At 41.3% G+C, this 27,466-nt stretch overlaps 1 protein-coding gene across 1 annotated transcript in view; it reads right to left on the reverse strand.

Annotated features, from left to right (window-relative positions):
• ERC2 (ELKS/RAB6-interacting/CAST family member 2) overlaps window positions 1-27,466 on the reverse strand; it is a 654,659-nt gene that overhangs the window by 144,195 nt on the left and 482,998 nt on the right. Inside the window, exon 13 of the mRNA XM_015410044.1 lies at window positions 10,457-10,617. Coding sequence (XP_015265530.1) covers window positions 10,457-10,617 — 161 coding nt within the window. The remainder of the gene's footprint in view (window positions 1-10,456; window positions 10,618-27,466) is intronic.

The following is a 27,466-nucleotide window of genomic DNA, read 5'->3' on the forward strand; positions in this document are numbered from 1 at the left end:
GGTGACCTCTATTAGGGAGAAAGTGTTTTTTTCTTCTAGTTCTTCAATCCCATTCGAACTACATTGTACTGTTTTAATAGGAATCTTTGCTATTAGACTCAAATGTTATATTTTGTAATCCGGTTGCTGATTGACTGAATAGCTTTATTTAACTTGGAATCAACCAAATCTTTTCTGTGGCATGTTGGGGGAAGCTGGTGAGACTTGACACCTTTCATGGGTAAGCAACAATAAACAAAGTTAGCAAAATTACTGCTTGAATTTTCAGTCAAGTTGGATTTACCCAAATAACAATAGCCATGGGCTGCCTAGGGATAGCTTATAGTGGCCCCGTTCATACGAGCCCATTTGGGCCGGGAGCGGGACGGAACAGGGGCGGAGCAAACAGGCGCGATCTCACCTCAACATCTGGCGAGCGTGCTGTCTCCGTCCCTGATCCGGCCCAACCGCCCATACTGCGCCGCAAAATACAACCACCTCTCTAGGTGGTTGCATCCATTGGTGCAGCTCAGGCAGGGCTGTGGGATCGGCGGCGCGTCCTTGCGCCGCCGCATCCCGGCCCCCAGCCGTACTGCGCATGCCCGAGCATGCGCAGTTCGGCAGCCTCCCCCCTCCCCTCAGACTTTTCCTCCCCGGCATCTGATTGTGCCGGGGAGTGATGCGCCGCGGCTAGGGGATCCGTGGGATCCCGCCGCGGCGTCGCAAGTTTGGAGCGGCTCTGCGTAGTCGCGTTTCAGCCGGCCCGTATGCCCGGGGCCAGTGTAGATCAACCATTTAAATAAAGTACTTAAATCCAAGTATGGTTGTCTTCATTTGGGGTTAGGGTTTTTTCTGGGGGAATGCATCAGGACAGAGTTCCAGAACCTCTTCGACAAAATTATTTTAAAAATGTTAAAAGTTTGTGAGTTTTCAGTATACAGATTGAAAACTTCATTTCCCTCTTGAGAGTTCTGGCACCTCTTTTTTAAAAAAAGAAAGCCCTGGCTAGGGGCAATGGTATCATCCCTGCATGGATACTAATGAAAGGGAGGATAGTGGTTTCAGTGTATAAAGCACAAACTGGTCATTGACTGCAATGGTTATTTTTACTGTAATGGCTGCTCCTGTAATCAAGCACTAATTTAAAAATATAGCACTAAGCAAATCTTGGCATACTTTCTGGCTTTATTCTTATAATGAGAATTTGAAAATTATTTTGGAATGTAAAGCTAAAAAGTAATAGGTAAACATGTTTCATCCTGGTAATCAGATGCTTACAAATAGGCCAGAAATTTGGTGTCAGTTCACATACCTTTAAAGTGACTGCAGCAGACTTCAAAGTAAATGGTTCAGTCAAACTATTCTTGAAGAGGAGCAATTTATTGCCTTCTGTCTCTTTAATTTTTTTTTAACTCTTCACTTTTTTAAGTACAAAGCTTTCATTTGGATTCTTCAAATCTTTACAGCACTAGCAAGTTGGTGTCAAAAACATTACTCAAAGCATGCTGCAGTACAGGTCTATAGGGCAGAAATAGGAGTCATGGAGACTTTCCACCAAAATCCCAAGGAGGCCACATTACCATCCTAACTACTTCCTGTGGAAGTCACAGTTGTATCAACATCCTGCTGTTTTGTTTGTATTTAATTTGGGATATGACTCTCTATGCTCTCAGCATGGATCCTACAATTAAATGAAAGCACACCACAGGTTGTAAAAAACCAACCAAGTGTTCTACTTTTCAAAGAATAGGTTTTGTTGAGACAATCAACATACCTATTTAATGAAAGAGTACTTAAATATATTCAAGTGCACTGAAGAAGAAAAATAATTCTTGTAACAAAACACTATTTGCTGCTGAAATAATTTATACCAGTTTTCTTTACCATGTGTTTTCAAATGCATACTTAACTCTCCAAATCATAATGGATACAGATCAAAATATGATTATAATTTCCAGGGTATCAGCTGGAGTATACAGAACTTGTGATGGAACAAAGGAAATCATTTGTAGAATATATATCCTTGGGTTTTTTTTAAAAAAAAATAATAATAATCTAGAGCTGCCAGTTCATCGGCTGAAATTGGATTCTTTCCATAGAGGGATCGGTTTCATTGCCATCACAAAAAGAGGCTCTATCGGGAAACCCATGCATCAGTAGCAGCCAAGGTATATAATCAGTGCTCTTGGATCGCATAGACACAAGGCAACATTCAATAAACATTATCAGTGCTGAATAAATGGTGGAGGAGTTTGAGGTGAATAAACCAAGCTGCATACATTAAAGCCATGGTCAGTGGAAGAAAAATGGAGCAATGCTTCTTGTTGAAGATTTTTTCCCCCTTGTGCATATAAGCTAATTTATGAGAGATACTAAGAAAGAGTGCATCAAGGTAACTTTTAAACATTACACCAGTGTTGTGAATGTGTGTTTCTGTGGTTCACACCAGTGCACTTGTGTACTATTTAAAGGCTAACAATCACATGATCAGACCTAATCACTTACCACAGGTCTTTCCCAGGACAAGTAAAGGGACCTGTTCTAGTGTTGCCAGCTTCCAAATAAGGCCTGGATATATCCCAAAATTACAATTGATCTCCAGACTACAAATGACAAATCTGAAAAGTGAACTCTATGGCATCACATCCCAACTGAGCTCTCTCCCCTTCCCAAACTCCACCCTCCCCAAGCATTGCCCCCAAATCTCCAGGAATTTCCCAAGCCAGAGATGGCAACCCAAACCTATTCTCAGGGAAAGACTCATGAGGTTTTACTTGTCCTTAGATGTTTTACCAGAGCCATTAAATGAATTCACCAAAAAGAATCTCCTACACAGGCGATATAATGGCTTGGATCTAAAATTTGGTTCCCGTTAACAAAAGGCCTCCGTAACCATAACAGAACTTTTCTGCCTCTTAAACCCACTGCAGCCCCCAAGAGCAGCATTTTGGGAAGATCAGAGGGCTGCAATGGGATAGGGAAGGCAAAAAAGTTCAATTCAGCTGACAAGAGTCAGGTAACAATTACAGGTAAGTGCAACCCTGTTTTTATCATTGTGGTACCTGTACAGTCCCACATGGGAGAGTACAGAGCCAACTTACCAAGTCTAGGAAGGCAGGTGTGAGCTCTTAGTTGAATAGAGACTGTAGTACCACTCTTCCTACTGCTACATCTCTTGTGGAATCGATGTTCCTAGAATAGTGTCTGGTGAAGGGGAACAAGGATGAGCACACTGTAGCTTTGCAGACAGAGTCTACAAAGAGATGACAGTAAAATGCAGCTGAAGCAGATTGATCTTGACTATAGTCAGCATGAAGTTGCAGAGGGCAGTCAACTTGCGCCAGTTTATAGCACAATTTGAGTCACGTGACTATTCATCTAGAAATGGGTTGTGATGACACTTTTTTTATCCAGCTTCGTGCCCAAGAATAAGTTAAATAGGTTATCATCTTTCATAAAAGGTTTTGTCCTGTCCAGATAGAACAGGAGTGCTCTATGGACATCTAGTGAGTGAGAAGCTTACTCTTTTTTGGTCCTGCCATTGTGGATATCATGTTTCAAGTGGAACTTAGTGGTCACTTTAGGGAAGAATAGGAGCAGGGTCTGAAGCACAACTCTGGTGTCATAGATCTTGAGGAAAGGAGGGTTTTGTCATAATGTCTTGAGATAGCTGACCCTTCTGGCTGATGCTATGGCAATCAGGAATGTTGTTTTCATGCTAAGCAGGTATAGGGTGCAAGTGGTCATGGGTTCACATGGCTTGCCTGTGAGTTTCAGCAGTAGCAGTGATAGGTAGGCTCCACTGAAGAACTGGGGGCTGAACCTGAGGAAATTGGTTTAATAACTCATTTTAAGAATAATTTGCACTCTTTGGGTGAATAATAATTTCCCTTCAGTGTGGGTGAAGAAACAGGCTATAACCATTAAATGGACCGTAATGGAGGTAGATGAAAGTCTCCCTTGAATTAGGTTTAGAAGGTACTTGAACTCCTCTAGGGGGCATGAGTCCAAGTGTTGATTTTTGTACCATGAGTAACAGCATTTCTATTTGACAGAGCAGGATGGCTAGGTTGATGGTTTCCTGGCATTCAGCAGCACCTGTTTAACTGGCTCAGAAAAATAGTGTTTGGTCATTGTATGAGCATGCTGCCAAATGTAGGCTGCCAGTGTTTGGGTGTAGGAATGGTCCTTGAAGAAGGAGGTTGTTCTCCTGGGGGAGGATGACATACCTGTTCTGGGACATTGAGAGCACTGTCAGGAACCATGCTTGCCTTGGCCAAAAGAGAGCAATTAGTATGGTCAAGGTGCATTCCTGTCTCATTTTGTAGAAAACCCTTGTAGAGTAGGCCCCCCATCCAAGGAAACTGAAATGCATCTCCAAGAGAGCTCAGGTTCCAGGTACCCTGATAGCAGAAGAATCCACTTTTTTTTTGGCTGATGACAAGCAATAGACTATTTCAATTCCGCTATTTCACCTTCTGACACAGGGAAGGGCGTGTTCTCAGAATGGAGATTGCCTCTTGGACTGATTCAGTGGTTGATCCATGATGAACTAAGTCCTTAGGATGGGAAAGGGTTGATGCAGATACCTTTTTTTGAAATGATTTATCCAAGTGTTATTGTTTATGCTGAGCTTTCTTCAATGGTAGCGTTGAGGAGCTGTGCTCTAGAGATGCTGGAGCAGAACTGGGGTCCATGCTTGGGGTGTTGGATGGAACCAAGGTGGTCGGGTTCAGTCTCAAAAATGTTGGAACCAAAGATGATCAAACCCATTTCTCAGGAGTAAGCACTGGAGTTATACTTGGACATTTTTATGGAGCAGGGCCAGACAGAGTTTTTTCCTCACAGATCTTGTTTTAGGCAGGAAACTCTGTCATGCCTTGCTTTTTCCATGAACTGTGGACATACTGAGCAGTGCAAGAAAGTCATGTCTTCACCAAGACATAGCAAACATTTATCACGGTTGTCTGTATGGGCAATTTTTGATCCACAAAACCCACATTTCTTCAATAGAGCTTTTTATGTCATTGTCTGGGCAATGAGATCTGTAGAGGTAATGTTGGGGAAGAAATGTTGTTGAAATGCTTCAAAAACCTCTCTGTGGTAGACTTGCAGGTGTGCAGTACGCATGTGGGACTGCACAGGTACTACAACTATAAATAAAAGAAAGTGTACTGTATATAAAAAAATCTTCCCACGGAAATTACATAATAATATCAAATCATGAAGTCTAAGGGAGAAAAAGGAAAACATCTAATACATGCATTTTTGCACCAACCTTGAAAACACTAATATTTGTCCATTTGTTTTTGTTTTTCCTTTTCACATTATGGTAGCAATCAACATACAAGAAGATGGATACCTTTCTACCAAACTACTTTCTTCCAATAAATATTCATGTCAAATATCTGTGAAAAGAGTTAGCTAGTAAGTTTTAAATTAAGTTGTCACTTTCTTTCATTCTCAGTTTTTTTTTTTGCCATTCTCTTACAGATTGGTAATGAGACCGGGAGGTTGAAGTGCATGAAGTGAGGCTCTTGGAGTCTTGAAAGCAAATTAGGGTTTGTTTGCTTGGCCATTTTACAGTTTATTGTTCAGTAATGCTATATATTTATTAATATTAATATGAAAACTAAAACACAAAGTCAGGTTCCTGTGTATGTTTTTTTGGGAGCAGGAAAGTAGCCTAAAATTTCAAGAGCCACTGCCTTATAAACTACTTCCATTTTTAAAAAAGGGTTTGTTATGACAATTAAAGCAGTTGTCTTCTATCTGACAACTGATTATACACAGTAAATTATGATGGATCTTAGCAATATAAGCCAAAGAAGGTTAGAAAAGAAAGCTGGGCTCAAGCCTCTGACATAATATAAGCAGAGGAAATCATAATGAAAGCTCTTAAGTACACAATTCATGCATATCTGATATAAGCCAACAGACACAATAATAAAATGGCAAACATATAAAACCTAATGACAAATGAAACTGCACATAGCCATAACAACATTTTTCTTTTGTTGTGGTCTGTTTATATGTAATATATGCATATCAAAATTATTGTCCTAATAATCAAAATTGTTCTAAATTAATTCATATTAGCAGTATCCATTTTCTATGGTAGTGGTAGTAGTAGTAGTACTAGTAGTAGTAGTTAAGACATTGTAGTAGTTAAGACTGGATATTTTTGGGCTGGCAAGTTATTAAAAATAAACTGAATAAATTCCCATCACAAAATTATAAGTATTAGAGATGGAAAAAACTGCCACCTTTCAGTATTTGGTACCATTTGAGAGCCAGGGTGGTTGTAGTGGTTAGGCAGCTAGACTAGGATCTGGGAGATCCAGAATCAAGTACCCACTCCACCACAGTAGCTTCCTGAATGATCTTGGACCAGTTACTCTCTCTCAGCCTAATTTATCTCACAGGGTTGTTGTGAACATAAAACGAAGGAGAGGATAACATTGCAAGCTGCTTTGGGTCCCCATTGGGGAGAAAGGTGGGGTATAAATGAAGTAAATAAAGAGTAAAGCTGAAGACGGGAGCAGATAAAAGAGAAGTTCCCTGGTGAGTGAGAAGGAGCTAAGGAAGTAGGAAGAGGGGAGAGGATATAGGGGCTGCCAGGAGGAAAGAGAAAACACTGTGGGGAAGGGAATACAAGGAATAATTAACTGACCCCTACAAATCTTTGTGGGTTCTCTGCTTGTTTTAATGAATGCCATATTAGCTCTTAGCAGTGCTAATTAAGCATTATCTGGCATTATCTAGTTCCTATGCAAAGAACAGTAAAATAAAAAGAACATTTCCCCCTTTCCTCCCATCTAGAAGTACACTCAGCCACAGTGCCGTCCATTTTCCCTCCTCTGCTGCTGTCAATGATACTTCTTCTGCCAGAGACAGTATTTTTTTTTAATTCCAAAAGCATGTGTGCATAACAGCTCTAGCAAGATGGAGCACACACATGGTCTTTTAACAAAGTTGTTCATTAGAAAGACTTCTAACATCAGCTTGAGTGATATTTGGAGGAGGGACCTTTGCTGCTCTGCTACTGATCCGTGACATCCTCAAGAAAACCTGGGGTCCACCACAATAGATGCTTTCTCCCTGGGGAACTGCACCAAGGACATGAAGTTTGCAGGGACAGCAAGCCCCCATGAATAGCATTTCATAAAGCATTTTTGCCTGCAGTGATAAGAGGAGGTAAATTAGGCTCCATAGGTAGAAATCCTTCTGTCTGCAAAAATGCTCCAATGGATCCAAGCCATTCATTGCAAACTAAAATAAATAAATAAATGCAGAACTAGTTCAGCCTTCGGAAGCTGGCAATGGACACGTTTCTTGGAACACATCCTCCTAATGGCACAAGGCAAGCTAGTTCTGCAGCTAAGAGGAGTAGCAAAAACAGTTTGTGATACGGATCAGGGAAAGGGCCGTGGCTCAGATTAATCAAGCCAAACTCTTACTGGGTGATTACTGGCTTTGAGTACCTATAATGGAGCTCTCTGGATGCTAGGCAAAAAAATTGGATGTCAACGTTTATTGTTTTCAGCTTTAGAATTTAACTTACGAAAATCCATACAGACTATAGGAAAAACAGATAAGAAAACATAAACTTTATTTATCAAGATGGGTAGCTGTGTTTGTCTGTCTGTAGCAGTAAAAAAGAGCAAAAATCCAGAAGCACCTTAAAGACTAACAAAATATGTGGTAGGGTATGAGCTTTCACGAGTCACTGCTTACTTCTTCAGGTGAGTCTTCTTCAGACTCTTGCTCTTTTCTAATGCTTTATTCATGATATTCATTACTGCTATGAATCCCCTAACCCTCATGCTTTCATCTATATAGCTGGCATTCACATTTTTCAAGATCTCTACTTAGGTAACATTTAAAATATAATTTTAAAAAATCACTTATTATATGTGCATAGTCTTCATCAGACATTTATTTATTTAGAATTCATATTTGAAACAATATCTCCTTAATTTCCTGTTGTTATTCCTTCTTTCAGTCATATACTGGGCTCATTCTTAGCAAAAAGTCCATCAGCATTAAAGATTGTGCGACAAATATACAACATCAATGACTGTGCCACTCTATACATACTTATTCTGGTGGTGGGAGAAAAATGTGATTCAATTGTTTCTTAAGAACGGGCATGGCAGTACTATGGGATGCTATTAAGCTTTCACAAACTACACTTTTATCATCTTTGCAGCTGATCATTTCTTATGGAAAATGTACTATTACAAATCATTAAAACTATGAATAATAAATGACTACCATTTATCTTTCTTTCACCCTCACACAGACTAAAACAGTTTCAGCATTCCTTGGGAACATGATCTTGTACTAGACATAATATATGAAGGTCATGGTTACCAGCTATTTAAAATCTCCTTTGACAAACCCTATATCTTTTAAACCTGGTATCTGTGGATAGCTCAGGTTAGCCGGATCAGACCTCAAAAGCTAAGCATTTGGATGGGAGACTTCCAAGGAATACCCAGGTTGTGATGCAGAGGCAGGCAATGGAATGTCTCTTCCCTTTAAAACCTTACGAAGTCACCCTAAGTCAGCTATGACTTGATGGCACTTTCCTCCACGACCACCTGTGGCAGAGCAGCCTTTCTTTGTTGCTAATAATATTTTTACATCAAAGCAATAATATTTTGCCTCAAAGCAACAGAACAAAAAGAAATATAACTCTCTGATGTGCAAAACTGTGAAGTAAAATTCTTTCAACCTATATCATTAGTAGGTAACAAGTTAATTAAAAAACTGTCCTAAAATAGAATCTGAAAGCTTAATTGATGAAAATAAACTTATATTTAGTGAGATTGCAGGAGACAAAGACTTTTTCAACCAGTGATGTAAAACAATTGAGGGGCCTTCCTAGATTATAACTAGCAACAGCCACTGGCCTTGCAATACTTTCACCTGAGAAGCAATGTTCCCTCTAAGCTGTGGAGTCTTGTGAGCCAAAATTCTACTTTGTGAGCTACTGGCATTAAAGTTGTGAGCAAGCGATTTAGCTACTGCATAAATTAGTTTGCTCTGAAGCCATCCTTCCTGAGCTAAGGCAAAAATCTGTGAGCTGGAGGCTAAAGAACTGTGAGCTAGCTCACACTAACTCAGCTTAGAGGGAACACTGCTGAGAAGACGTATTTCCTGGCAGAGTTTGCTACCAACCTGAAGGCCGTGTCCATATTTGTGAGTGTAGATTGCAGAAGGAAGTCTAAATAAATGTGATGGCTTACTTAGGGAGACTGTGGATAGTGAGACATTGGAACAGGATTTTTAAACATCAGTTTATCAGTTAAGATCTACATCAGAGGTGTTTCAGTGTATACTCTCCACAATGGTCAGGTGGGTAGCTGCCAGGGAAAGCACCTTTCATTGTTAGGAAATTCCTGGAGATTTGAGGGTGGAACCTGTGAGGGCAGGACCTAAGCAGACTATAATGCCACAGAGTCTACCCTCCAAAGCAGCCATTTTCTTCACGGAACTGATCTCTGTAGTCTGGTGGTCAGTTGTAATTCCAAGAGATCTCCAGGTCCCACATTGAGGTTGGCAGCCATATGGGATACTCTCCCTGTTCAAATTTGCCTGCTGCCTAAGTTACCATTTTTTGGGTGCCTGCCAAGTATGTCTATTTTATGTTCGGTGCTTTTACCTAATTTGGTTTACTTAGGCCCCGGTCACATGGGAGGTTTTGGCCCAGAAGAGGGACAGATCGGGGGCGCAGCAAATGGGTGCGAGCACACCGCAACATCTGGGAATCAGTGCGCACCCGTCCCCGATCGGTCTCTTCAGGCCTAAAGCGCGCAGTAAAAATAAACCATCAAAAAGGTAGCACCAACCGGAAACACCGCAGCAAGCGTGGCCGTCGGATCGCCGGAGCACCCGTCTTCAGAAGCATTCAAGGCTCCCAGCCGAACTGTGCATGCCCACACATGCGCAGCCAGCTGCCTCACTCTCCCTTCCGTGTCTTTCCCCCCGGCATCTGATCGTGCCGGGGAGCAACTGCGTGGCGGCTCAGGGGATCTGTCTGATCCCACCGCCGCGTGTCTCTTTTGGTGCAGCTTTAAAAAGCCGCACTTTGGCCGCATCAATTTCCCCCCGTGTGGCAGGGGCCATTCTTTATTTTACTGCTAAGTTTTCTTTCTCATTTTCATCACTGTTACATTTATTGTTTTAAATTTAATACAGTTTTTACTTTGCATTGTAAACTGTTATTTTTAATCAGGCAGATCGGATAGAAATACCCAGGTTAAATACATAAAGTGGTCATTCTGTGTATCTGAAAACCTCACAGCTCACAAGCAGCACTTCAGCTGAACTGACAGGTTTCAAGTCTGTCTGCAAAGGATGGACACTTGGTTCTTGAATCAGGATATATGCATAGTTAAAGCACAAGAGACAGCAGAAAATGAAAGCAAACATAAGCATGCATCCTTGAACTCTATCAAAATGTACTCACTTCATTTCCAGTATCTCTTCTAGCTGTTTTCTTCGTTCTATTCTTAAATTGGCCAGATGTGCTTCTTTCTCAGCCAGAGACTGCTGGGTTGAGCTAAGGCGTGCTTTGGTGGCATCCAGTTCTTGTCTGGTCTTATCCAGTGCATTTCTTAGTTCTTCTAACTAAAAAGCAGAGATTAATTAAGTGGTCATCATGGTAATTTACAAATGAGCAACCATTCAACTATTGATTGGATCAATAGTCTGGTTTTGTTAGACAATACTTATACCAGCTGTTAAAAACAGCGCAAGTGGGTATTTCTGCAGTAATTTCAAGCATCAGAAAGTTGCTTTTATTTCTTTTTTTACTTTAGACCACATGCTATAAACACCACCTTGTATTTACAAATACATATATGCTTGTGGCAGTGAAGTGTCACCACTGGCTGTGATATACTGCGGAAGAAAGCAACAGAGATCGTCAGTCCTCTGGCTGATTTGCTAGGCAGGATAAGGGGGTGGTCTGTTTGTTATATGCACATGCATGTGGTGTTCCAATTTTAAAATCTGCCCATTTTTAACACAGAGAACTGTCAGCAATGCCTCCCTCCCTCAGGAAATTAAAGTTCCTACTGAGCCAATTCTGTCCTAATATTTTAAAAGCTGCAAACAGATTCTTGGACTGGACCATGACAGAATATAACCTTGAAGAACTGAGAATTTGTCAGGGGACAGGGAATGGTAAACTTGTCCTCAGCATACTCCTTGGGCTTTTCTGTGGTAGTGTCAGATGCAGCAGATGGCAGCGGGTAAGAGTCCAAATTCACAACATGGGTCAGGGAGACAGAGATAAGCAAGAAATCTGTGGATGTAACATAAGTGAGGCGAGGGCCGGAAGTCAGGAATCAACAAGGCAAGGCAGTCTAGGGCAGTGGCAAGGAAAAAGGTCAAACAAGCAGGAGACAAGAACCAGAATCTATAGAGTCAGCAGAGTGTTCACACTACAGATGAGTTTCTCAGAATGAATTGATCTGTCTGGAAGCAGCAGTTCTATACCTTCTCCCCAGTTCTCCTTGCAACTCAAATATTTCTATGTAGGGCAGGGGAGAACTGAATTCAAAGGATGCATAGCTGAAGACACACATCCTTCAGCCCAGTTCTTCCACCCTACTTTGGGACCCATGCAAAAAGAGAGAAAGCAACCCCTATGGCTCACATTTGTACACTGTTCTCTGCTGCCTTTATTTGTTGAACACATGAAGGGTGCATATATGTAAAGCTCTCTGTTCCCATAAGTTTTGGGGTGGTTTTAAGAGTGTATGATTAAAAAACACAATTTACTTGCATACCTCTGGGTCTCCTTATCCAGACTGCAGCAACCCTGCTGGTCTGTCATTTCCTCCCTTTTCCTATCCAACACATCTGTACATGGGAGAGGAGATACTTTGAAACTGGGGGAGGGGAGTATTCTTTAGACCTTGCTTTCAAAGTTATGTCAATTTCAGCCTTCATAGTAATCCTCTTACCTTACAGGAAAGTATGCTATGGAGAGAATTCTCTTAGATGGAAAACAATTAGGCTTGTGATTTTTCTGCTGAATCCCTTTAGATAAACCATGCAAGTAGAGCAAAGCAACTCTTTAGCTGGTGTTAAAGTACAGCACTGTCAGGCTGGCCTCTCTGGTTAATGTCAATAGCACTACGTATAAAAGGTGACTAAAGTGTGTACAAATGTTGATCTTTGGAGAAGGCATGCCTAGAATCATACACACATCTACTATTTCATCTACCAGGTCAACTGCAGGGAGAGAGGGCAAATTGGGAGTGCTCTTGCCAAAAGCAGATTCTTAGCACAAAGCAACTTCTCCATTTCCTTTTATCCATTACAGTGGAGTGTAAAAGCAAGGGATGCTTATCCTACTAGGTTTTGTGAGGAAGAAAGGAGATATGATGCTTGTTACAATTTAAATTTAAAGTTCAGGGAGTTTTTTTGCTTGATATTGTGAACTGTCATACATTAAAATGCATTTACTGATAATAATGAACGATTCAGGTGTAGTGATACTTGCAATAAATATAATGTGATATTTTGGTTTCAGTTAAAAATAAAATTATAGCTACAAGCAAATTAAATCATTTGAAAATATGTCTTTGAAGGGAGTAAATTTTTATTTAGCAATGTTACTTGCAAAGGATGGTCAGAAAAGATTCAGTTTGATATTAATCCAATTCCCCATTTTTTTCTTATAGCAGTTTTTGCTATGAAGCTGTCTAGATTGTTGCTAACTGACAGTTGCAAACAGACTCAGAATGAAGAGAGCAGACACAAGTATGCGGAGGACTAAAGGGTCATGACTTTATATTACAAAAAGGAACTGCAAAAAGCAGAATGAATATTCAAAACTGAACTTTTAATTTAGTATAGGTATTAACTTGATGGGATGCAGAAGAGTCTGACCTTCTCTATCTAAGCATCTGTACAACCTGGGCAACCCCACCATGACTCTGAACAGTCATGTGTACTGTTCAGACTTTGCTCTGTGAAACAGGGCCAAAGACACACAATACAATTCTGAACAAGGCGGATCCAGGTTCCCCCTTTCCTGCATGTGCAGCTTTAAAATGAGGCAGATAATTCGCTCCAGGTGGGAAAATATTGAGGAAGGGAGGCAGGATCCCCTCCTGTTCTCACACTATGAGCTGAATTGGGCCCCTCACACCCCGAGCAGAAAAGGGAAGAAAAAACTACAACCCAGAAAAAAAACAGGTAACCAAGAAGGTTGACCAAAAGCCTAATAACAGAGTAAATACTAATGGGTTACATATGTTAAATTAATAAAGCTTTAATGCACGACAAATAATTTAAAAATACATTAAAACCAAAAGCTTTTTGGCCATAAATCCATCCTCAGTGGTACAGATGATTAAAATACACACCATAAAGTAAAATTATTCAAAATACAAAATACAGCATTTCTGACCTAAGCTTTATGTTTTTGAATTCTAGTGCCCAGGCACCTGCCTGGGACCCCCAGAGCCCACACAGGTTCTTCTCTGGGGTGGATGGGACTGGTCAGAGACTGAACCTCATGAGAGAGAGAACAGATGCTGCAAACATTTATTGAACCTTAAAAATCATATAGCAAAAAACACCCCTTCATGCAAAGAATACAGAGCATTATCCCCAATACATGAGATAGTGTACACTTAGAATAAGTTTAAGGAATAACACTCACAAGCAGTAGAGCCAGTTCATTAACTAGCTAAGTCCCTCTTCATTATTAGAATAAATAAGGACCATCAAAAATAATTTTTCAGATTGTGGTTGTTTCACAGTCCAAATATCTCTGTAAGCAAGGTCAGAATGCTCTATGCTTTCTATATTCACAGGAAGCCAAACTGGGCCTCCACAGACTTTAAAAAGGACGATCTCCCATAGCTGCTGTGCTGTTACAGGGAAACCATGTTGGATCTGGGAACTACACAATAACTTTTTATTGAACCAATACATGTCTTATTTTTTTGAAAATTATTGTGTCGCTTGGCCCTTACATATATTAAAAGTAGGGTTGCCAAGTTCCTGGTGGGGCCTGGAATTACAACTAATCTCCAGACTACAGATATCAGTTGTCTTGGAAAAAATTGCTGTTTTGGAAGGTGAACAATATGGCATTCTACCCCACTGAGGTACTTTCCCAGACTCCACTGTTACCTCCCCCTGTGCTAAACTTGCTCTCTCCAAAACCCTTGGAGGGACCTGGCAGCCAGAAAGGCAGTAAGACCTAGGATCCACACCTCACATTGGTCTGTCACAGGCAGGCAACATGGAGACAGAAAAGACTAGGAACTTTGATACTCCAAATAGGAGTATCAAAGCAAGCACGTACACAGGATCCCATGATGGATACAATCAACAGAGATAGCCAGCCTCGTCATCCTACTAATCCCTAATCCTATCTCCTCTGATCCCAGCACCGCCTTGGTAAACTGCACTGTCTCCTCTGACGTAATTTTGAGGATCTAGCACACTTTCCCACTCAACATCGAGCCACTGACACATAGAAACGCAAACATTGGTGACTTTCAGAACCTTGGAAAGCCAAGCATCCTGCATGTACCGAGCTTAATCTGGCTGCTCATTACACCCCAAACCAGCCCACCCCTGGCTCCCCAAAACATATTTAAACTGGCACACCGTTCCTCAACTTTTGTATAGCTCTTGAGGAGCCCATAAGAGTGTACACTCAGACTCTGTCTGAGCCTTTGACACTAACCGCTGGTCGGCTGTGTCCTCCTTCTGCCACGTGGATTCTGCCACGTGGATTCCAGACTTCAGAATTCAGGTGAATATCATCCTCATTTAAATCCAACCCCCTTCTTGTCATTATCGATCACTGCTCTATTTCTTAGCGCTCTCTGTGTTGATCTGTTGCATTTATTCACAATAAAACTCCATTTATTCAATCAAAGGTCTCTTGCTTTCACTGGTATCTCCAGCAATTTGACCCTCATATACACAGAGTATTAAAGAACCCATGTGCATGTGTACTGCCCTGCACATCTGTAATCAGACCCAGGGAATCCATGTAAAACCACCCTCAAATCTCCAGAAATTTCCCAATCTGGAGTTGGAAACACTATTTGGAGGGAAACATGCCAAATACTTTCTCTTTAGATCATGGTCATGGTAGCCCGAAGGGTGGCTCTTTACTCAGTTTCCCCACACCTGGTACAAATTTGCAACAGGTCTTTCCCTCCCTTGCCAATTCCACCCCAATCTCATGGAAGAAACATTTCTAATTTTTTTTCTGAACAACAACAACAACAACAACCAAACAAACCTTTTTGCCAGCTTGTCTGAAACTGTTGCCAATTTCCCTTCCCTTCCAAGCTTGATCTTAGACAGTAAAATAATTTGGCAGGGAAAGATCTGTAGGCCTAGGCCGGCCAATCTTGTGTATAAGCACAGGCTCCTTCAAAGAGCCTGAAAAGAGTGAAGAGAATGAACCAAGAAGGATATGCAGGAATGGCAAAATGATTCTGATACTTGCTGCATTTAGTCAAAGGAGAAAGAGGACACTGAAGTTCAGTCACCCCATACCTTCTATATGGTGGAGTAATCATAAGATACAACAGGAGATCACAAAATATAGGAGGAACCATAGTCCTTTCCTTTCCTTCCCATATTTTCCTTTCACAGTGGTTGAAGTGTGGACCCAACCTCACATCAGAAAGACTCCAATCCAGCAAGGATCTGTTCTTCCTGTTGCTGGATGAAAGTAAGGTTGCCAGCTGTAGGTTGGGAAATACCTGGAGGAAGGGTTGTGCCTCAGGATGGTGGGGTTTGGGGAGGGGCAGGACTTCAGCAGGGTATGCATCTGAGCATACATCCCTGTCTACATTCTGCTACAATTAGTCAACTATGCATTACTAGTTTAAGGCAAGGAAGCATCAGTCTAGTTGGGCATCTCCTATCCATGCCATGATGAAATACTGTTCTGCTCTGCACCCACCAACCATTATGTCTGGAAAGTTCTGGGTATATAGTTCTTAATTAAATGGTCTTCCTCTGTGTCCTTAAATGTCTGCAGAGAGAGGCAAACAGAACTTCTTAATTTCAAAATTACACTGGCCCATTATACACACATATCTTACTGCAGATTTTCAGAGCAGTAAGCCTTTAATCTTGATTTCGGATTCTGAGCATGTCTTATACACCATTCTTCTTCCTCCAGTGGATTTATTCTGAAGCTACAATTTTTTAAAATGCTCTTTTCTAAATCGGGGTGCAATGTCACAAAGTGTGATGTGGAGGGAGTTAACCAAAGGGTTTTTTTTAAAATAAATAAATAAATTAATTAATTAATTAATAATAATAATAATAATAATAATAATGCACAATTACCCTATTGTAGCTGTGCAGTAGTGTCTAGCAAGTGCCTTCCATTTAAATCTTCCTGGTTCAGGTTTTGCACATGCATTTTAGTGTTCATTCATTGCATGAAAGGAAACGGAAAGAAACACAGGCAAAGGTGGGGAAATCCGATGTTGAAACTGACCAGACTTGCTTTTGAAAGACAAGAGTCTGTGAAGCCCCATTTTCCATATTGCCGAGCAACACTCTGGTGCGTTATTGGCCACTATGAAAAATAGGAAAGAGTCATACAATCTCATAATATGTGGAAAATGTCACTGTACAGAACGCATGAACCCATGGACACTGGCACTGCAAGCTGTGATTGTTGGCAACATGTATGTGTGCGCACATGCACCTGTGCAAAGTCAACTGCAACTCCGCTACACTTTGTATTTTTGTATGGGGAGGAGTCCTCTGGCAGAAGTTCTGTCCGGTCTTGAGCCATCCCGGCAAAAATAAAGCTGAGAAACCAAAAAGGGGGAAGAAGGTACGCACCCGGTCTTTGAGGGTAGGAAGGTCATTTGTCCATTTCCAAGCTGCCTCAGATCTGGGAATGGTGACTCTCCTCTCCCGTCTGTAGCCACAGGTGTGGAAGTTCAGTGGTTTGCAGAAGGTCTATGCGGCTCAGCTGCCATTTTAATGTTAGGCTTCCAGAAACTGCCAAAATGGTTCGCCACCAAACTTTGTTCACTAAAGCATTAAGGGGGGGGGGATCCAAAGCTTCCCATCCCAGTCTCTCTCTCTCTTTACATCTCATGCCAATTTCATTCTGTGTTGATGATCCCCCCCTTTATTTCGTTTGCATGCAGTACAGAATTATTATTATTATTATTTTTGCACTGGGGATGCTGCCATTTGCCTCCTCTTTGATCCCCCTTTCAAATCAATGCCAGCTCCTTTAAACTTCCCCCATCGCTTAAATTTTTTTTATTCAGCGATCTGAGACTAGCAAGTCTCATATAACTAGATTCATACTGCTTATAAAAAATTTAAATGAGGGGGAAATGGAGCTTGTAAAACGATGAAGGGGGGAGGATGGCAGAAGGTGCAGAATGGGCAGAATGACCTCGATGTGAGCGGGGGAGTGGCCTTCAAGGGGCAGCAAAAGGGCGGGGAGAAACTGAGGGAATCTGTACGCTTTTGAATTACCTTTGGCTTGGAAACGAAACAAGGAAAAAATTGGCACGAAAACTCAGACAACTTGGGGAAACAGCTACCAGAAAGCAAACTGAGTGCTGAAGGGAGGAAAATCAATGCAGAATGACAAAGAAAACCTGACAGACATGCACAGTGAAAGCGAAGGGAAAGACCTGTGCATAATCGGCATTATAAACAAGTATCAGTTCTCTAGGAGAAAAATATATATAGGCAGCTAAACCAAGACTATGCTTTCGAATAGCAAAGAGGTAGGTTCTAGTTAACCGCCAGCAGAAGCTGAAGTTGTTGAAGCAGCCATGTATATATGTTTATTCAAGAATTAAATAGAAAGTCAGCTTATTTTAAATCAATAATTTCCCAATCATGCTTTTGAATATATAGCTCATTTAATATAAATCATTTTGTATTATAGATATAAAATCATAAATCATTTAATATATAAATCAATCAATCAATTAGTTAAATCGGTTCGCTCTGTCCAGTGGGTAACGTTTATGCAGACTGTCCTTGAATGCTTGTGTCTGCAGATATAACAGGTATTCAGGAAAGGAAGCCAAAGCTTTCCCCTCCCAACATTCATCTCTGCTTTCCAAATGAACTTGCCCTGTGAGCCTACTGTGTTGCTGCTGTTACCTTACATTAATAGCTCACTTTGGCATTTACTAATGTGAAGTCGATGGGAAAGAGAGGGCATAGTTATATTATCAGCCTGATGTTGGAAATGGGATGGGATACTCATCCTGACAGAAAGAAGTTCATGGGCATTCTGCTGCCAGTGAAAGCCAATAAACTCCAAATGAAATAGTTAAATCTGCCCCCCACCACAAAAGCATAGATTATAGATATTCAATCAGAGGGCCTTTCCATTCTTCCAAATTAGCCAAACAATTGCTCCATACTGGTACAAACAAAGATGTTTTGCCCAATACAGAGTCTGGACTGTAATCAAAATTCTGAGGGAGTGAAACACTGTGTGTTTCAACCTCAACAACATGCGGAAGAAAACTGTTATAAAACTTTTTTCTACTGAACAACAGTGATAAATAGGGAATAGGGAGTTATCAATGCTGATTGTACAAACTGAGCATGAGTTCATTCTGTGATGTAAAGGATCACCTTAATATGATCATGTACATAAACAGCTGTGACCAGCAGGTTTCACAGCAAATTGACCCCCCCACACACATGTAGTTTCAGTAAGCAGCAAAGTTTATATAAAATCCTTGGGAGTGAGGCTAGTCTAAATATAATATACTTGCACTGGAAATAACATTTATTTCATTTAGACCCAAGGCATTACCGATGGCAGAAGCAAGACTGGAATGCACAGATAATTATCTTTAAGGCCAGTCATCGTTTAGAAGGCCCGCATAGTATCACCTTTAAGATCAAGCCAAGACATTCCAGTCTGAATCAGGGTTTATTTATTAAAGGATTTAGCACTTTCAGATCCCATATTGCTTGGAAGACCACCAATTTCCATTCTCAAATATCCAATTTCTCCAATTTCTTGTTATATGCTTTAGACCTTCAGGATCATATCTGCACATTCACAAATGAAGGGCTCTAACATTCTTTTCACTTACTGATGTGGATTCTATTGGAATCACCCTCAAAACAAAATCTTACCAAGATTCTCCAATAATTCGTGAAGTTTCTTTGATAGATATGAATGGTGAGAAACATCAAAAACGTTTCTGGATGGATATTTAGGATTTTAGCTTATACTTGATTGGTCCAGGAATGATTTAATCAAGATCAGTCCAGGTTATTGAAGAAGCTTTCATGACATCACTTAGCATGGCAAGACAAAGAATGGATACCCTTTTCTAAATGACAGCTCAGAGTGATCTGTAACAATCAAGAACAAAGAACTTCCCCTCACCCACACCACTTTTTTTTTTGCTTAATCGTATCATAATGTTTTCAGTATAAACACACTTCTGAGCAGTATTATTTGTTTGAAGAGAACTGTCTACTTCCTTCAGCAATTCAAGATGGTTACTAAGGTAAATATTATGCCATGGATGTAAGACTAAGAGGTAAATAAGGGCCCCTGCCACACCGGGGGGGGGAGCACAGCTAAAGTGCGGCTTTTTAGAGCCGCACCAAAAGAGACACGTGGTGGCAGGATCAGATAGATCCCCTGAGCCGCCGCGCAGTTCCTCCCCGGCACGATCAGATGCCGGGGGGGAGCCACTGAAGGGAGAGTGAGGTAGCTGGCTGCGCATGTGTGCACATGCGCAGCTCGACCGGGAGCCTTAATTGCTCCTGCAGACGAACACACCGGCAATCTCACGGCCGCGTGTGCTGCGGTGTTTCGGGTAAGTCCTGCTCTTTTGCAGGTTCTGTTTTCATGTGCATTTTCATCCTGAAGGGCCGGATTGGGGATGGGTGCGTGCCACTTCCCAGATGTTGCGGTGTGATCGCACCCGTTTGCTGCGTCCCCGATCCGTCCCTCTTCCGGACCTAAACCTCCCGTGTTACCAGGGCCAAGGTTTGCTTTTTAGAGGGAATAATACTCTTTACTGATGTGGTTTTCGTACTGAGTTTCTAGGAATTCTGACATTCTGCAGAAGCTTATCAGGGACAACTCTAGATGGCCAGTAAATGCAGACAAGCCAGAAGGAAGCCCACTAGTATCAATCTTCCTCTGCAATGTGCAGATGCATGGGTGTGTTATTAGTCTGCACAGTCAGTTCATATGAGGCAACTGAACCAAAGAACCAAAAGCCTCATCAGCACCTTATAGGACCTGTGGTAGAATCCCCTGCAGTATACTGCAGTATACATACAGCTCATCAATAGAGAAATCTACTTTCAAACACTTTTTAAAAAATGCCTGATTCCTATCACATCAGCCCTTGCTTACATTGCAGATAGCAATCTAGATCTAAAAAGAATATACCAAATGTCATCAGAAAGATAAGACCATGAAGGATGCAGGTATCAAAAAGGATTAACTATCAATATAGTTCCAAAAGAGGGGGGAAATCATACTTTCAAAAATATTATGTCACTATATCAGCAGAACCTTCTTAAAGAAACAGAGCTTAATATGTAGAAAAGGGAATGCTAGTAGGTTTGGAAACACCACCACCTGATCTGGAAACTATTCTTCCCAATCCTTGATGTGCAGGGGTCTTGTTAGAAAGAAACATCAGTAGTACTCCAACCAACAAATAATAATCATCTTGTAAGTGACAGTTTGTATACAGTCACCACTTTTTCATTAAAATCTTTAGCAAAACAATAAGGAATTATAAGGTAATGCCTAAATTCAGGTTTTAATACATTACTGACGTTAAAATTACATGAACACAGCATAAATACATGCTTTCTTCACCTTAATTAAGGTAGCCAGTAGGCAAAAGTTCAAAATGCACAGTATGGTTCTGGTTATCCACACTTTCCTTCTGCACCAAATGAACTGTATCTAATGACGTTAGTGTGCCTTCCTGTCTGAAAATGACTCTCAGCTATACAAACTCACCATATATAGACAAATAAAGTCCTGCACAAGCTGTTTGAGTCACTGTGATCCAACTGATATACTTTATGAAACACAGAGTCTAAACCAAGATATGTCAAAATGTACCAAATCTAAAATTATGTGAAGTTAAATTTCTATAGTGGTAGAGAGAAACGATTATCTATAAGGGTTAACGATGTGTGTAGTTATTTTTTTCATAACACTGTTTCTTCCCATTTCTCCTGCCACCATTTTCCTCCCCCCCCCCTTTTATCACTAAAGCAGTTGAACTGCAATACTAAACTTGGGGTGGATTGGGTTCAGGCAATGTCAAAGAGAGGAAAGAATAGTGTCCATTTATATTTCTGTGATCATCATACTGTTATTCATGCATATGTAAAGTCATATTGGAGCTGCGGTGGCTCAAGTGGTTAAGATGCTGAACTGCGGGCTGTGGAAGGTCGGTAGTTCAGCAGTTCGAGACTCGGGTTGCCACATGACGGAGTGAGCTCCCGTCTCTAGTTCCAGCTCCTGCCAACCTAGCAGTTCGAAGCAAGAAATTGCAAGTAGATAAATAGGTACCACTTCAGTGGGAAGTTAACAGCATTCTGTGCGTCTTGGTGTTTAGTCATGCTGGCCACATGACCACAGAAATGTGTTCGGACAGCGCTGGCTCTTCGGTTTGAAACGGAGATGAGCACCGCAACCCTAGAGTCGGATTCGACTGGCTTTCGAGCAACGGAACCTTTACCTTTACCTAAAGTCATATTGGTCATAGTTATTTGCCAAATCTGGACATATTACTTTAAAGGAATCCTCCCCTCTTTTATTTGCCATCAAGTTGCAGTCGACTTATGGTGATCCCCTTAGAGTTTTCAAGGCAAGAGATGATCAGAGGTGGTTTGCCATTGCCTGCCTCTGTGTTGCAACCCTGGACTTCCTTGGTGGACTCCCAGACAAATACTGATTAGGGCTGACTCTGCTCAACTTCCAAGATCTGACAAAGTCAGGCCAGCCTGGGCTATCCAAGTCAGGTTAAAGGAAACACAATAAACTGATAACAAAAAAATGCTGTTATTATTTTGGCTTTTTATGTGTCTTTAACAGCCACTATTAACAGCCACTATTTTCCCAAATTGCATAGTGCCTCCACTCCACATAGAGCCCCATTTCATGAGTTACTATAGCAATATGTTTAGATTAACTCTATTCCCAGTCTTGTCAAGTCATATATTTATGATTACTATTTATTATAATTATAGGCTGCTTTTCAGAAAATTGAGTCTCAAAACAACTCATATCAATAGACAAGAAATATACCCCTTATTGATTTTACCATGACTTTAATTCCAGCTCTCATCATTTCCTGTCTTGATTACTGTAATTTATTCTTCACCAGTCCACTAGTGTCCCATCAAGAACCTCTTATCTTATTTCTGAACTATGCTGCTCACTTTGTCTCTTTCTTACTAGTTCCTCTCTGTGCATATTTGTGCTCCCCTTCACTAGCAAGAAGTCGTAAAGCCAGTGTCTCCCATAGTGCTTTTCAGTTTGAGCCCCCAAGACATACAGGCCTTCATCAGCAACGACGTAACAGACTAGAGCTGTTTTACTTCATAGCTTTTTGAACTGCCCTGAGCCCGCTTGTGGGGAGGGTGGGCTATAAATCTAATAATAAAATAAATAAATAAATAAACTTAGACAGCTGGTTGTTTTTGTGGCAAAAGCTTCCAAAGTTAGCCTAGACATCGCCTGAGTAACAGCGTATGTGACCTAGCAACTTAGTAATGTTTTGAACTTTGGCTTCCTAGTCTTCTTTACTTCCCCCTGTATGATTCCTGGACCCTTAATTCCCATTCTTGGAACTGGAATTTTTGAATTGTTTATCTGACTATAACTAGCAATGAGCGAGATGCCATTGCTTAGATATGGAATACCTTCTCCTAGAACAATATTGTTTGGGATAACTTCGAACTAGGCACCAACAGGCTTTTGTTAAAACTCACCAGATTCCTAACTGCAGGCTTTGATGATATCACTGGGAACATAACAGGGGCAGGAGGTTTCTGGAAACCTACCACCCTGCAAGCGCCCAAGCTATACCTTCATCTGCCTCTTATTTCCAACATGACTCTCTTGATGCTTCATGTACTGAGAATTAACTTTCCCAACACTTGTCTTGTTCCATGTAAGCTCTCCTTCAATGTTTTTTTTTAAATGACATTTTCATTTAGTTACCACTTGGGCTCCCTCTTCTAATTTGTATTTGTATTACTTCCAAGCTGTTTTCCTTCCCACTTCCTCCCCTTTCCTATACTCTAGTCGCATTGTGTCAGTCCCGTTTCGTTACATGGCAGATCAGAGAGTCTATAACTTTTGTGAGGAAAACAAATTGGGGTGGAGGCTGAGGGCTAAGCTTCTTCATTGAGTCCAATGTCAATGAACTCTGAAGTCCAGCCTGCAGGACTGATGCGGAAGCCTACACCCACAAGGCTGACCACATAGCCAAGGGAAGGAACCTGGAATACAGAAAGAAGTGCTGCTGACTCAAGGATGAACATGGGCATAAAGCCACTTTTTAAACGGTGTATGGCAATTTTCTCCTCCAGACAGTGCCAGTAGGAGACTTTATGGGATAATCATACGGTGAGACAATTATGACAAGCGTGTCCAAACAATGGAAAACTTTTTTCACAACACAGAAAACTCTGGTAATTTTAAAACTAGTGACAATCTGAAAAATAATTAAACAAGAATGTGTTAAGCAGAAAATCCTGTTTTAAGTAATTTTAAATTCTTGGTGCTTTTTTGAATAAAATGTTATAACTCATAATAATATTACAAGGAAAAATGCTATAACCCTCCACATACATGGCTTAAATTTAAGCTAACCTGAGGTTAATGAGATTTACTCCCAAATCAAATGCAGGTAGCACTGTAGCCTGAAGCAAGATGAATTATTGGGAAGATGTGTCATAATTTGTACCTTGACGAAAGAGAAACATAAATTATAAAGGGTGTTAATTACTGACCCTCAGGTAATCTTGAAGACATTTAAAACCAAATCACAAATTTGGGGAAATTCACTCTCTCAGACTCAGTTCCACGTCTGTAAAACAGATATAATTGTGGTTTATTACAAAGGATTACTCTGAAGATGACTCAGAAAAGGATAAGACACCCTGCACACTTGTACGTCTCACATGTAATAACTGCTGTTTTAAAATCAGCATACGCATCACTAAGGAAGTATGGATGTTAATATCACAATTAGCACACTATAAGCAAACGATGTTTGAGGGTGCTTAATGTGGGTACAAAGAAACTGGGCCATTTTGCCATTTATTTGAATGTGGTGTTCCTCTGTCTACCTGATCTGTCACTGCCAAGAATGGGCCTTTTCAAATGGGTGGTAAGAGAGAGAATGTAGTCAAATGTATGCTGTCCATTCAATTTTCCCATAAGATAAAAAGGAAAGCAGTGCTCATGACCAACTTCGTAGCAGGTTAAGATTATGCCCCAGGATACAACAAGTGAATTATTACACAGATATTCCATTGCTACAATTACAGGTATCTTGCATGTTTCAATTTGTGCAATCCATTGCTAACAACAAAAGAAATTTCAGCCTGTTATATCTCTGGAGTATGACTTTGGTCGTCAGATTTTATTGTGACAATCTTATAGAAGCACAGTTGTTTTAATCAAAAATACCCTATAGGAAATAAATTTTATAACACCAATTTATAAACAAAAATAATGACAATGTGAAAAGTCACCAGAACAGTTCAATGGAGTACTTGATAAATTATTTCTAGAATTTACAATCCAGCACAAGGAGAAAAACATCAGTGACTCTAGGCACATGTGAACACACTGCAAGGGCGCCCTCACTCACAGCATATAACCTTTGATTCCTTTGTTTATCATAATGTGCTGACAGAAAGTTGCAATGATGCTCCTTCATGCAATAACTAAATTTGGATTAATGAAGGATCTTTGTTTTTGAATTTGATAATCGCTCTTTATAACCTTAGGGAATAATGCAATGTTTGGTGCAGTGGTTAGGAGCGCGGACTCTAATCAGGGAGAACTGGGTTTGTTTCCCTACTCCTCCACAAGCAGCAGCTGGTGTGACCTTGGGTTCTTTCAGAGCTGTTCTCTCATGAGCAGTTCTCGAAAGAGCTCTCTCAGCCTCACCTGCCTCACAGGGTGTCTGTTGTGGGGAGGGGAAGGGAAAGGAGATTATAAACTGCTCTGAGACTACTTCAGGTAGTGAAGGACAGGGTATAAATCCAATCTCTTCTCTTCTTATGTGCAGATTTGAAAACTAATAAAATACTGGCTCCTAACCTTGTTGCCTCTACATGGGGCCCAACTCAGGTTTTCACTGCTCTCTTACTGCTAAAGGATTGGGTGAAAACACTGCTTCTTCTGTTAACTTTGCAAGAGATAACAATATGCCACCTGGTCTAATGTGATAGGTGAATAAGCCAGGAAAAGAGGATATCTTAAGTAAAGCTAACATCTGTCTCAAACAGGGGGGAAAATCTCTCTTTCACTCACATAAACACCATTAGAACACAAAAATAAATCAAATGATTTATGTATGTACCGGCTTAGGATTTACACTGAACAACAGAAGTCAAGCCTAGGTTGCCTGATATGGTAGCTTGCAAAAAATCAGTTGTAACAAGTATCATGGACCTCTACCCATCTGTAAAAAGCAGATTATATGTGCACAGCCCCAGTTAGGATGAGGGCTATGTGGTCAAAGCAGTGGACATTTATCCTACTAATCAAAACCAGGCTCTCTATACTGTTATTAGGAGCTGCGGTGGCTCAAGTGGTTAAGATGCTGAACTGCAGGCTGTGGAAGGTCAGTAGTTCAGGAGTTCAAGACTCGGGTGCCGCAAGACGGGGTGAGCTCCTGTCTCTAGTTCCAGCTCCTGCCAACCTAGCAGTTCGAAAGCAAGAAATTGCAAGTAGATAAATAGGTACCACTTTGGTGGGAAGGTAACAGCGTTCCGTGCGCCTTGCTGTTTAGACATGCCGGCCACATGACCACGGAAACGTCTTCGGACAGCGCTGGCTCTTCGGCTTTGAAACGGAGATGAGCACCGCAACCCTAGAGTCGGATTCGACTGGCTTTCGAGCAAGGGAACCTTTACCTTTACCTATACTGTTATTAGTATTTTAGTAAGAAAGAAAGCTGTTTAAAGGACACATTTCCCCCCCTTTAAGACACTAATAACAGTACAGAGTCCCGATTTAAAGAGTTGAAGGGTTGTAGCCAGTGTGGCACAGTGATCAGATCTGGGAGACCCAGATTCCGATCCCAGTTCTGCCATGGAAGCTGGGCTAGTCAGACACTCTCTCAGCCTAAGCTACCTTACAGGGTTGTTTAAGGCATAAATCAGAGAATGAAAGAGAGAATCTTGTTGGAATCCACTCTGCAGCCCCCAAAGCAGGGTATAGATATATAAAGAAATATAATCCCCCCCTCCCTGCACAGCTCCAATATGAATGGGGGCCATGAGTGCATGCACTAATTTGTCTATTACATTTATATTCTTTGCTACATCTCTTGTAGCCCTAAAGCTCAAATGTGACAGTTTCCTTTTCTTGGCTGTATTATTTATTTTATTTATTTATTTATTCGACTTTTATCCCGCCCTCCCGCCGAAGCGGCTCAGGGCGGCTCACAACATTAAAATAAATAAAACAATACTTCTAATACAATCTATGCACTACATTAAAATCGAAATTTACATACAGACTAACAAATTCATACTCATGCTCATGGCGGCAACCATAAAGTGCTTCATGCTTGATCCAGATTATTAAAAGCTTGGCGGAATAACTCCGTCTTCACTGCTCTCCGGAACTGACACAGGTCCCGGAGGGCGCGGATCTCATGCGGGAGCTGGTTCCATAGAGTTGGTGCTGCCAAGGAGAACGCCCTAGTTCTCGTAGATGTTAATTTGGCGTCCCTAGGGCCAGGGGGGACTAGACGATCTTGCGTCTCAGATCTCAGCGCTCTCGGGGGAACATACGGGGAAAGGCGGTCCCGCAGGTAGACAGAAGATATTTCTGTATTAAATACAGAGGATCAGCCTCGTAGCCAGGAATTTTTTTGGAGGGGGCGCCGGGGGCATTAAATTAAGCTGAGATGGGGCATCCATACAGAGAATGGCTTTCCAGGTGCTGGATCCTTTCAGTTGGGGCAGCTTGCTCTTGGTCCCTGCCCCAGCCAGCCGCAGCCAACATGAACGCAGTCCTGATCAGGAGAGCCATAGGGCTGCACAGCCACCAGTCCCAGAGCAATGGCATGAGACAGCGGCAGGCAGCCTAAGCCTAGCAGCAGCTCCATGGCCATGCTCTGGCTGCTGGCTTTGACTTTCCTGCTGGGGCTGTGGAACCAGCGGCTTGTGGAGCAGGGTTGATGCCATAGCGCACATAGGCACAGCTCCCGTCCAACAGCCG

This window comes from Gekko japonicus, unplaced genomic scaffold, assembly GCF_001447785.1.
Source record: "Gekko japonicus isolate JY-2015 unplaced genomic scaffold, Gekko_japonicus_V1.1 scaffold259, whole genome shotgun sequence".
Classification (NCBI taxonomy): Eukaryota; Metazoa; Chordata; class Lepidosauria; order Squamata; family Gekkonidae; genus Gekko; species Gekko japonicus.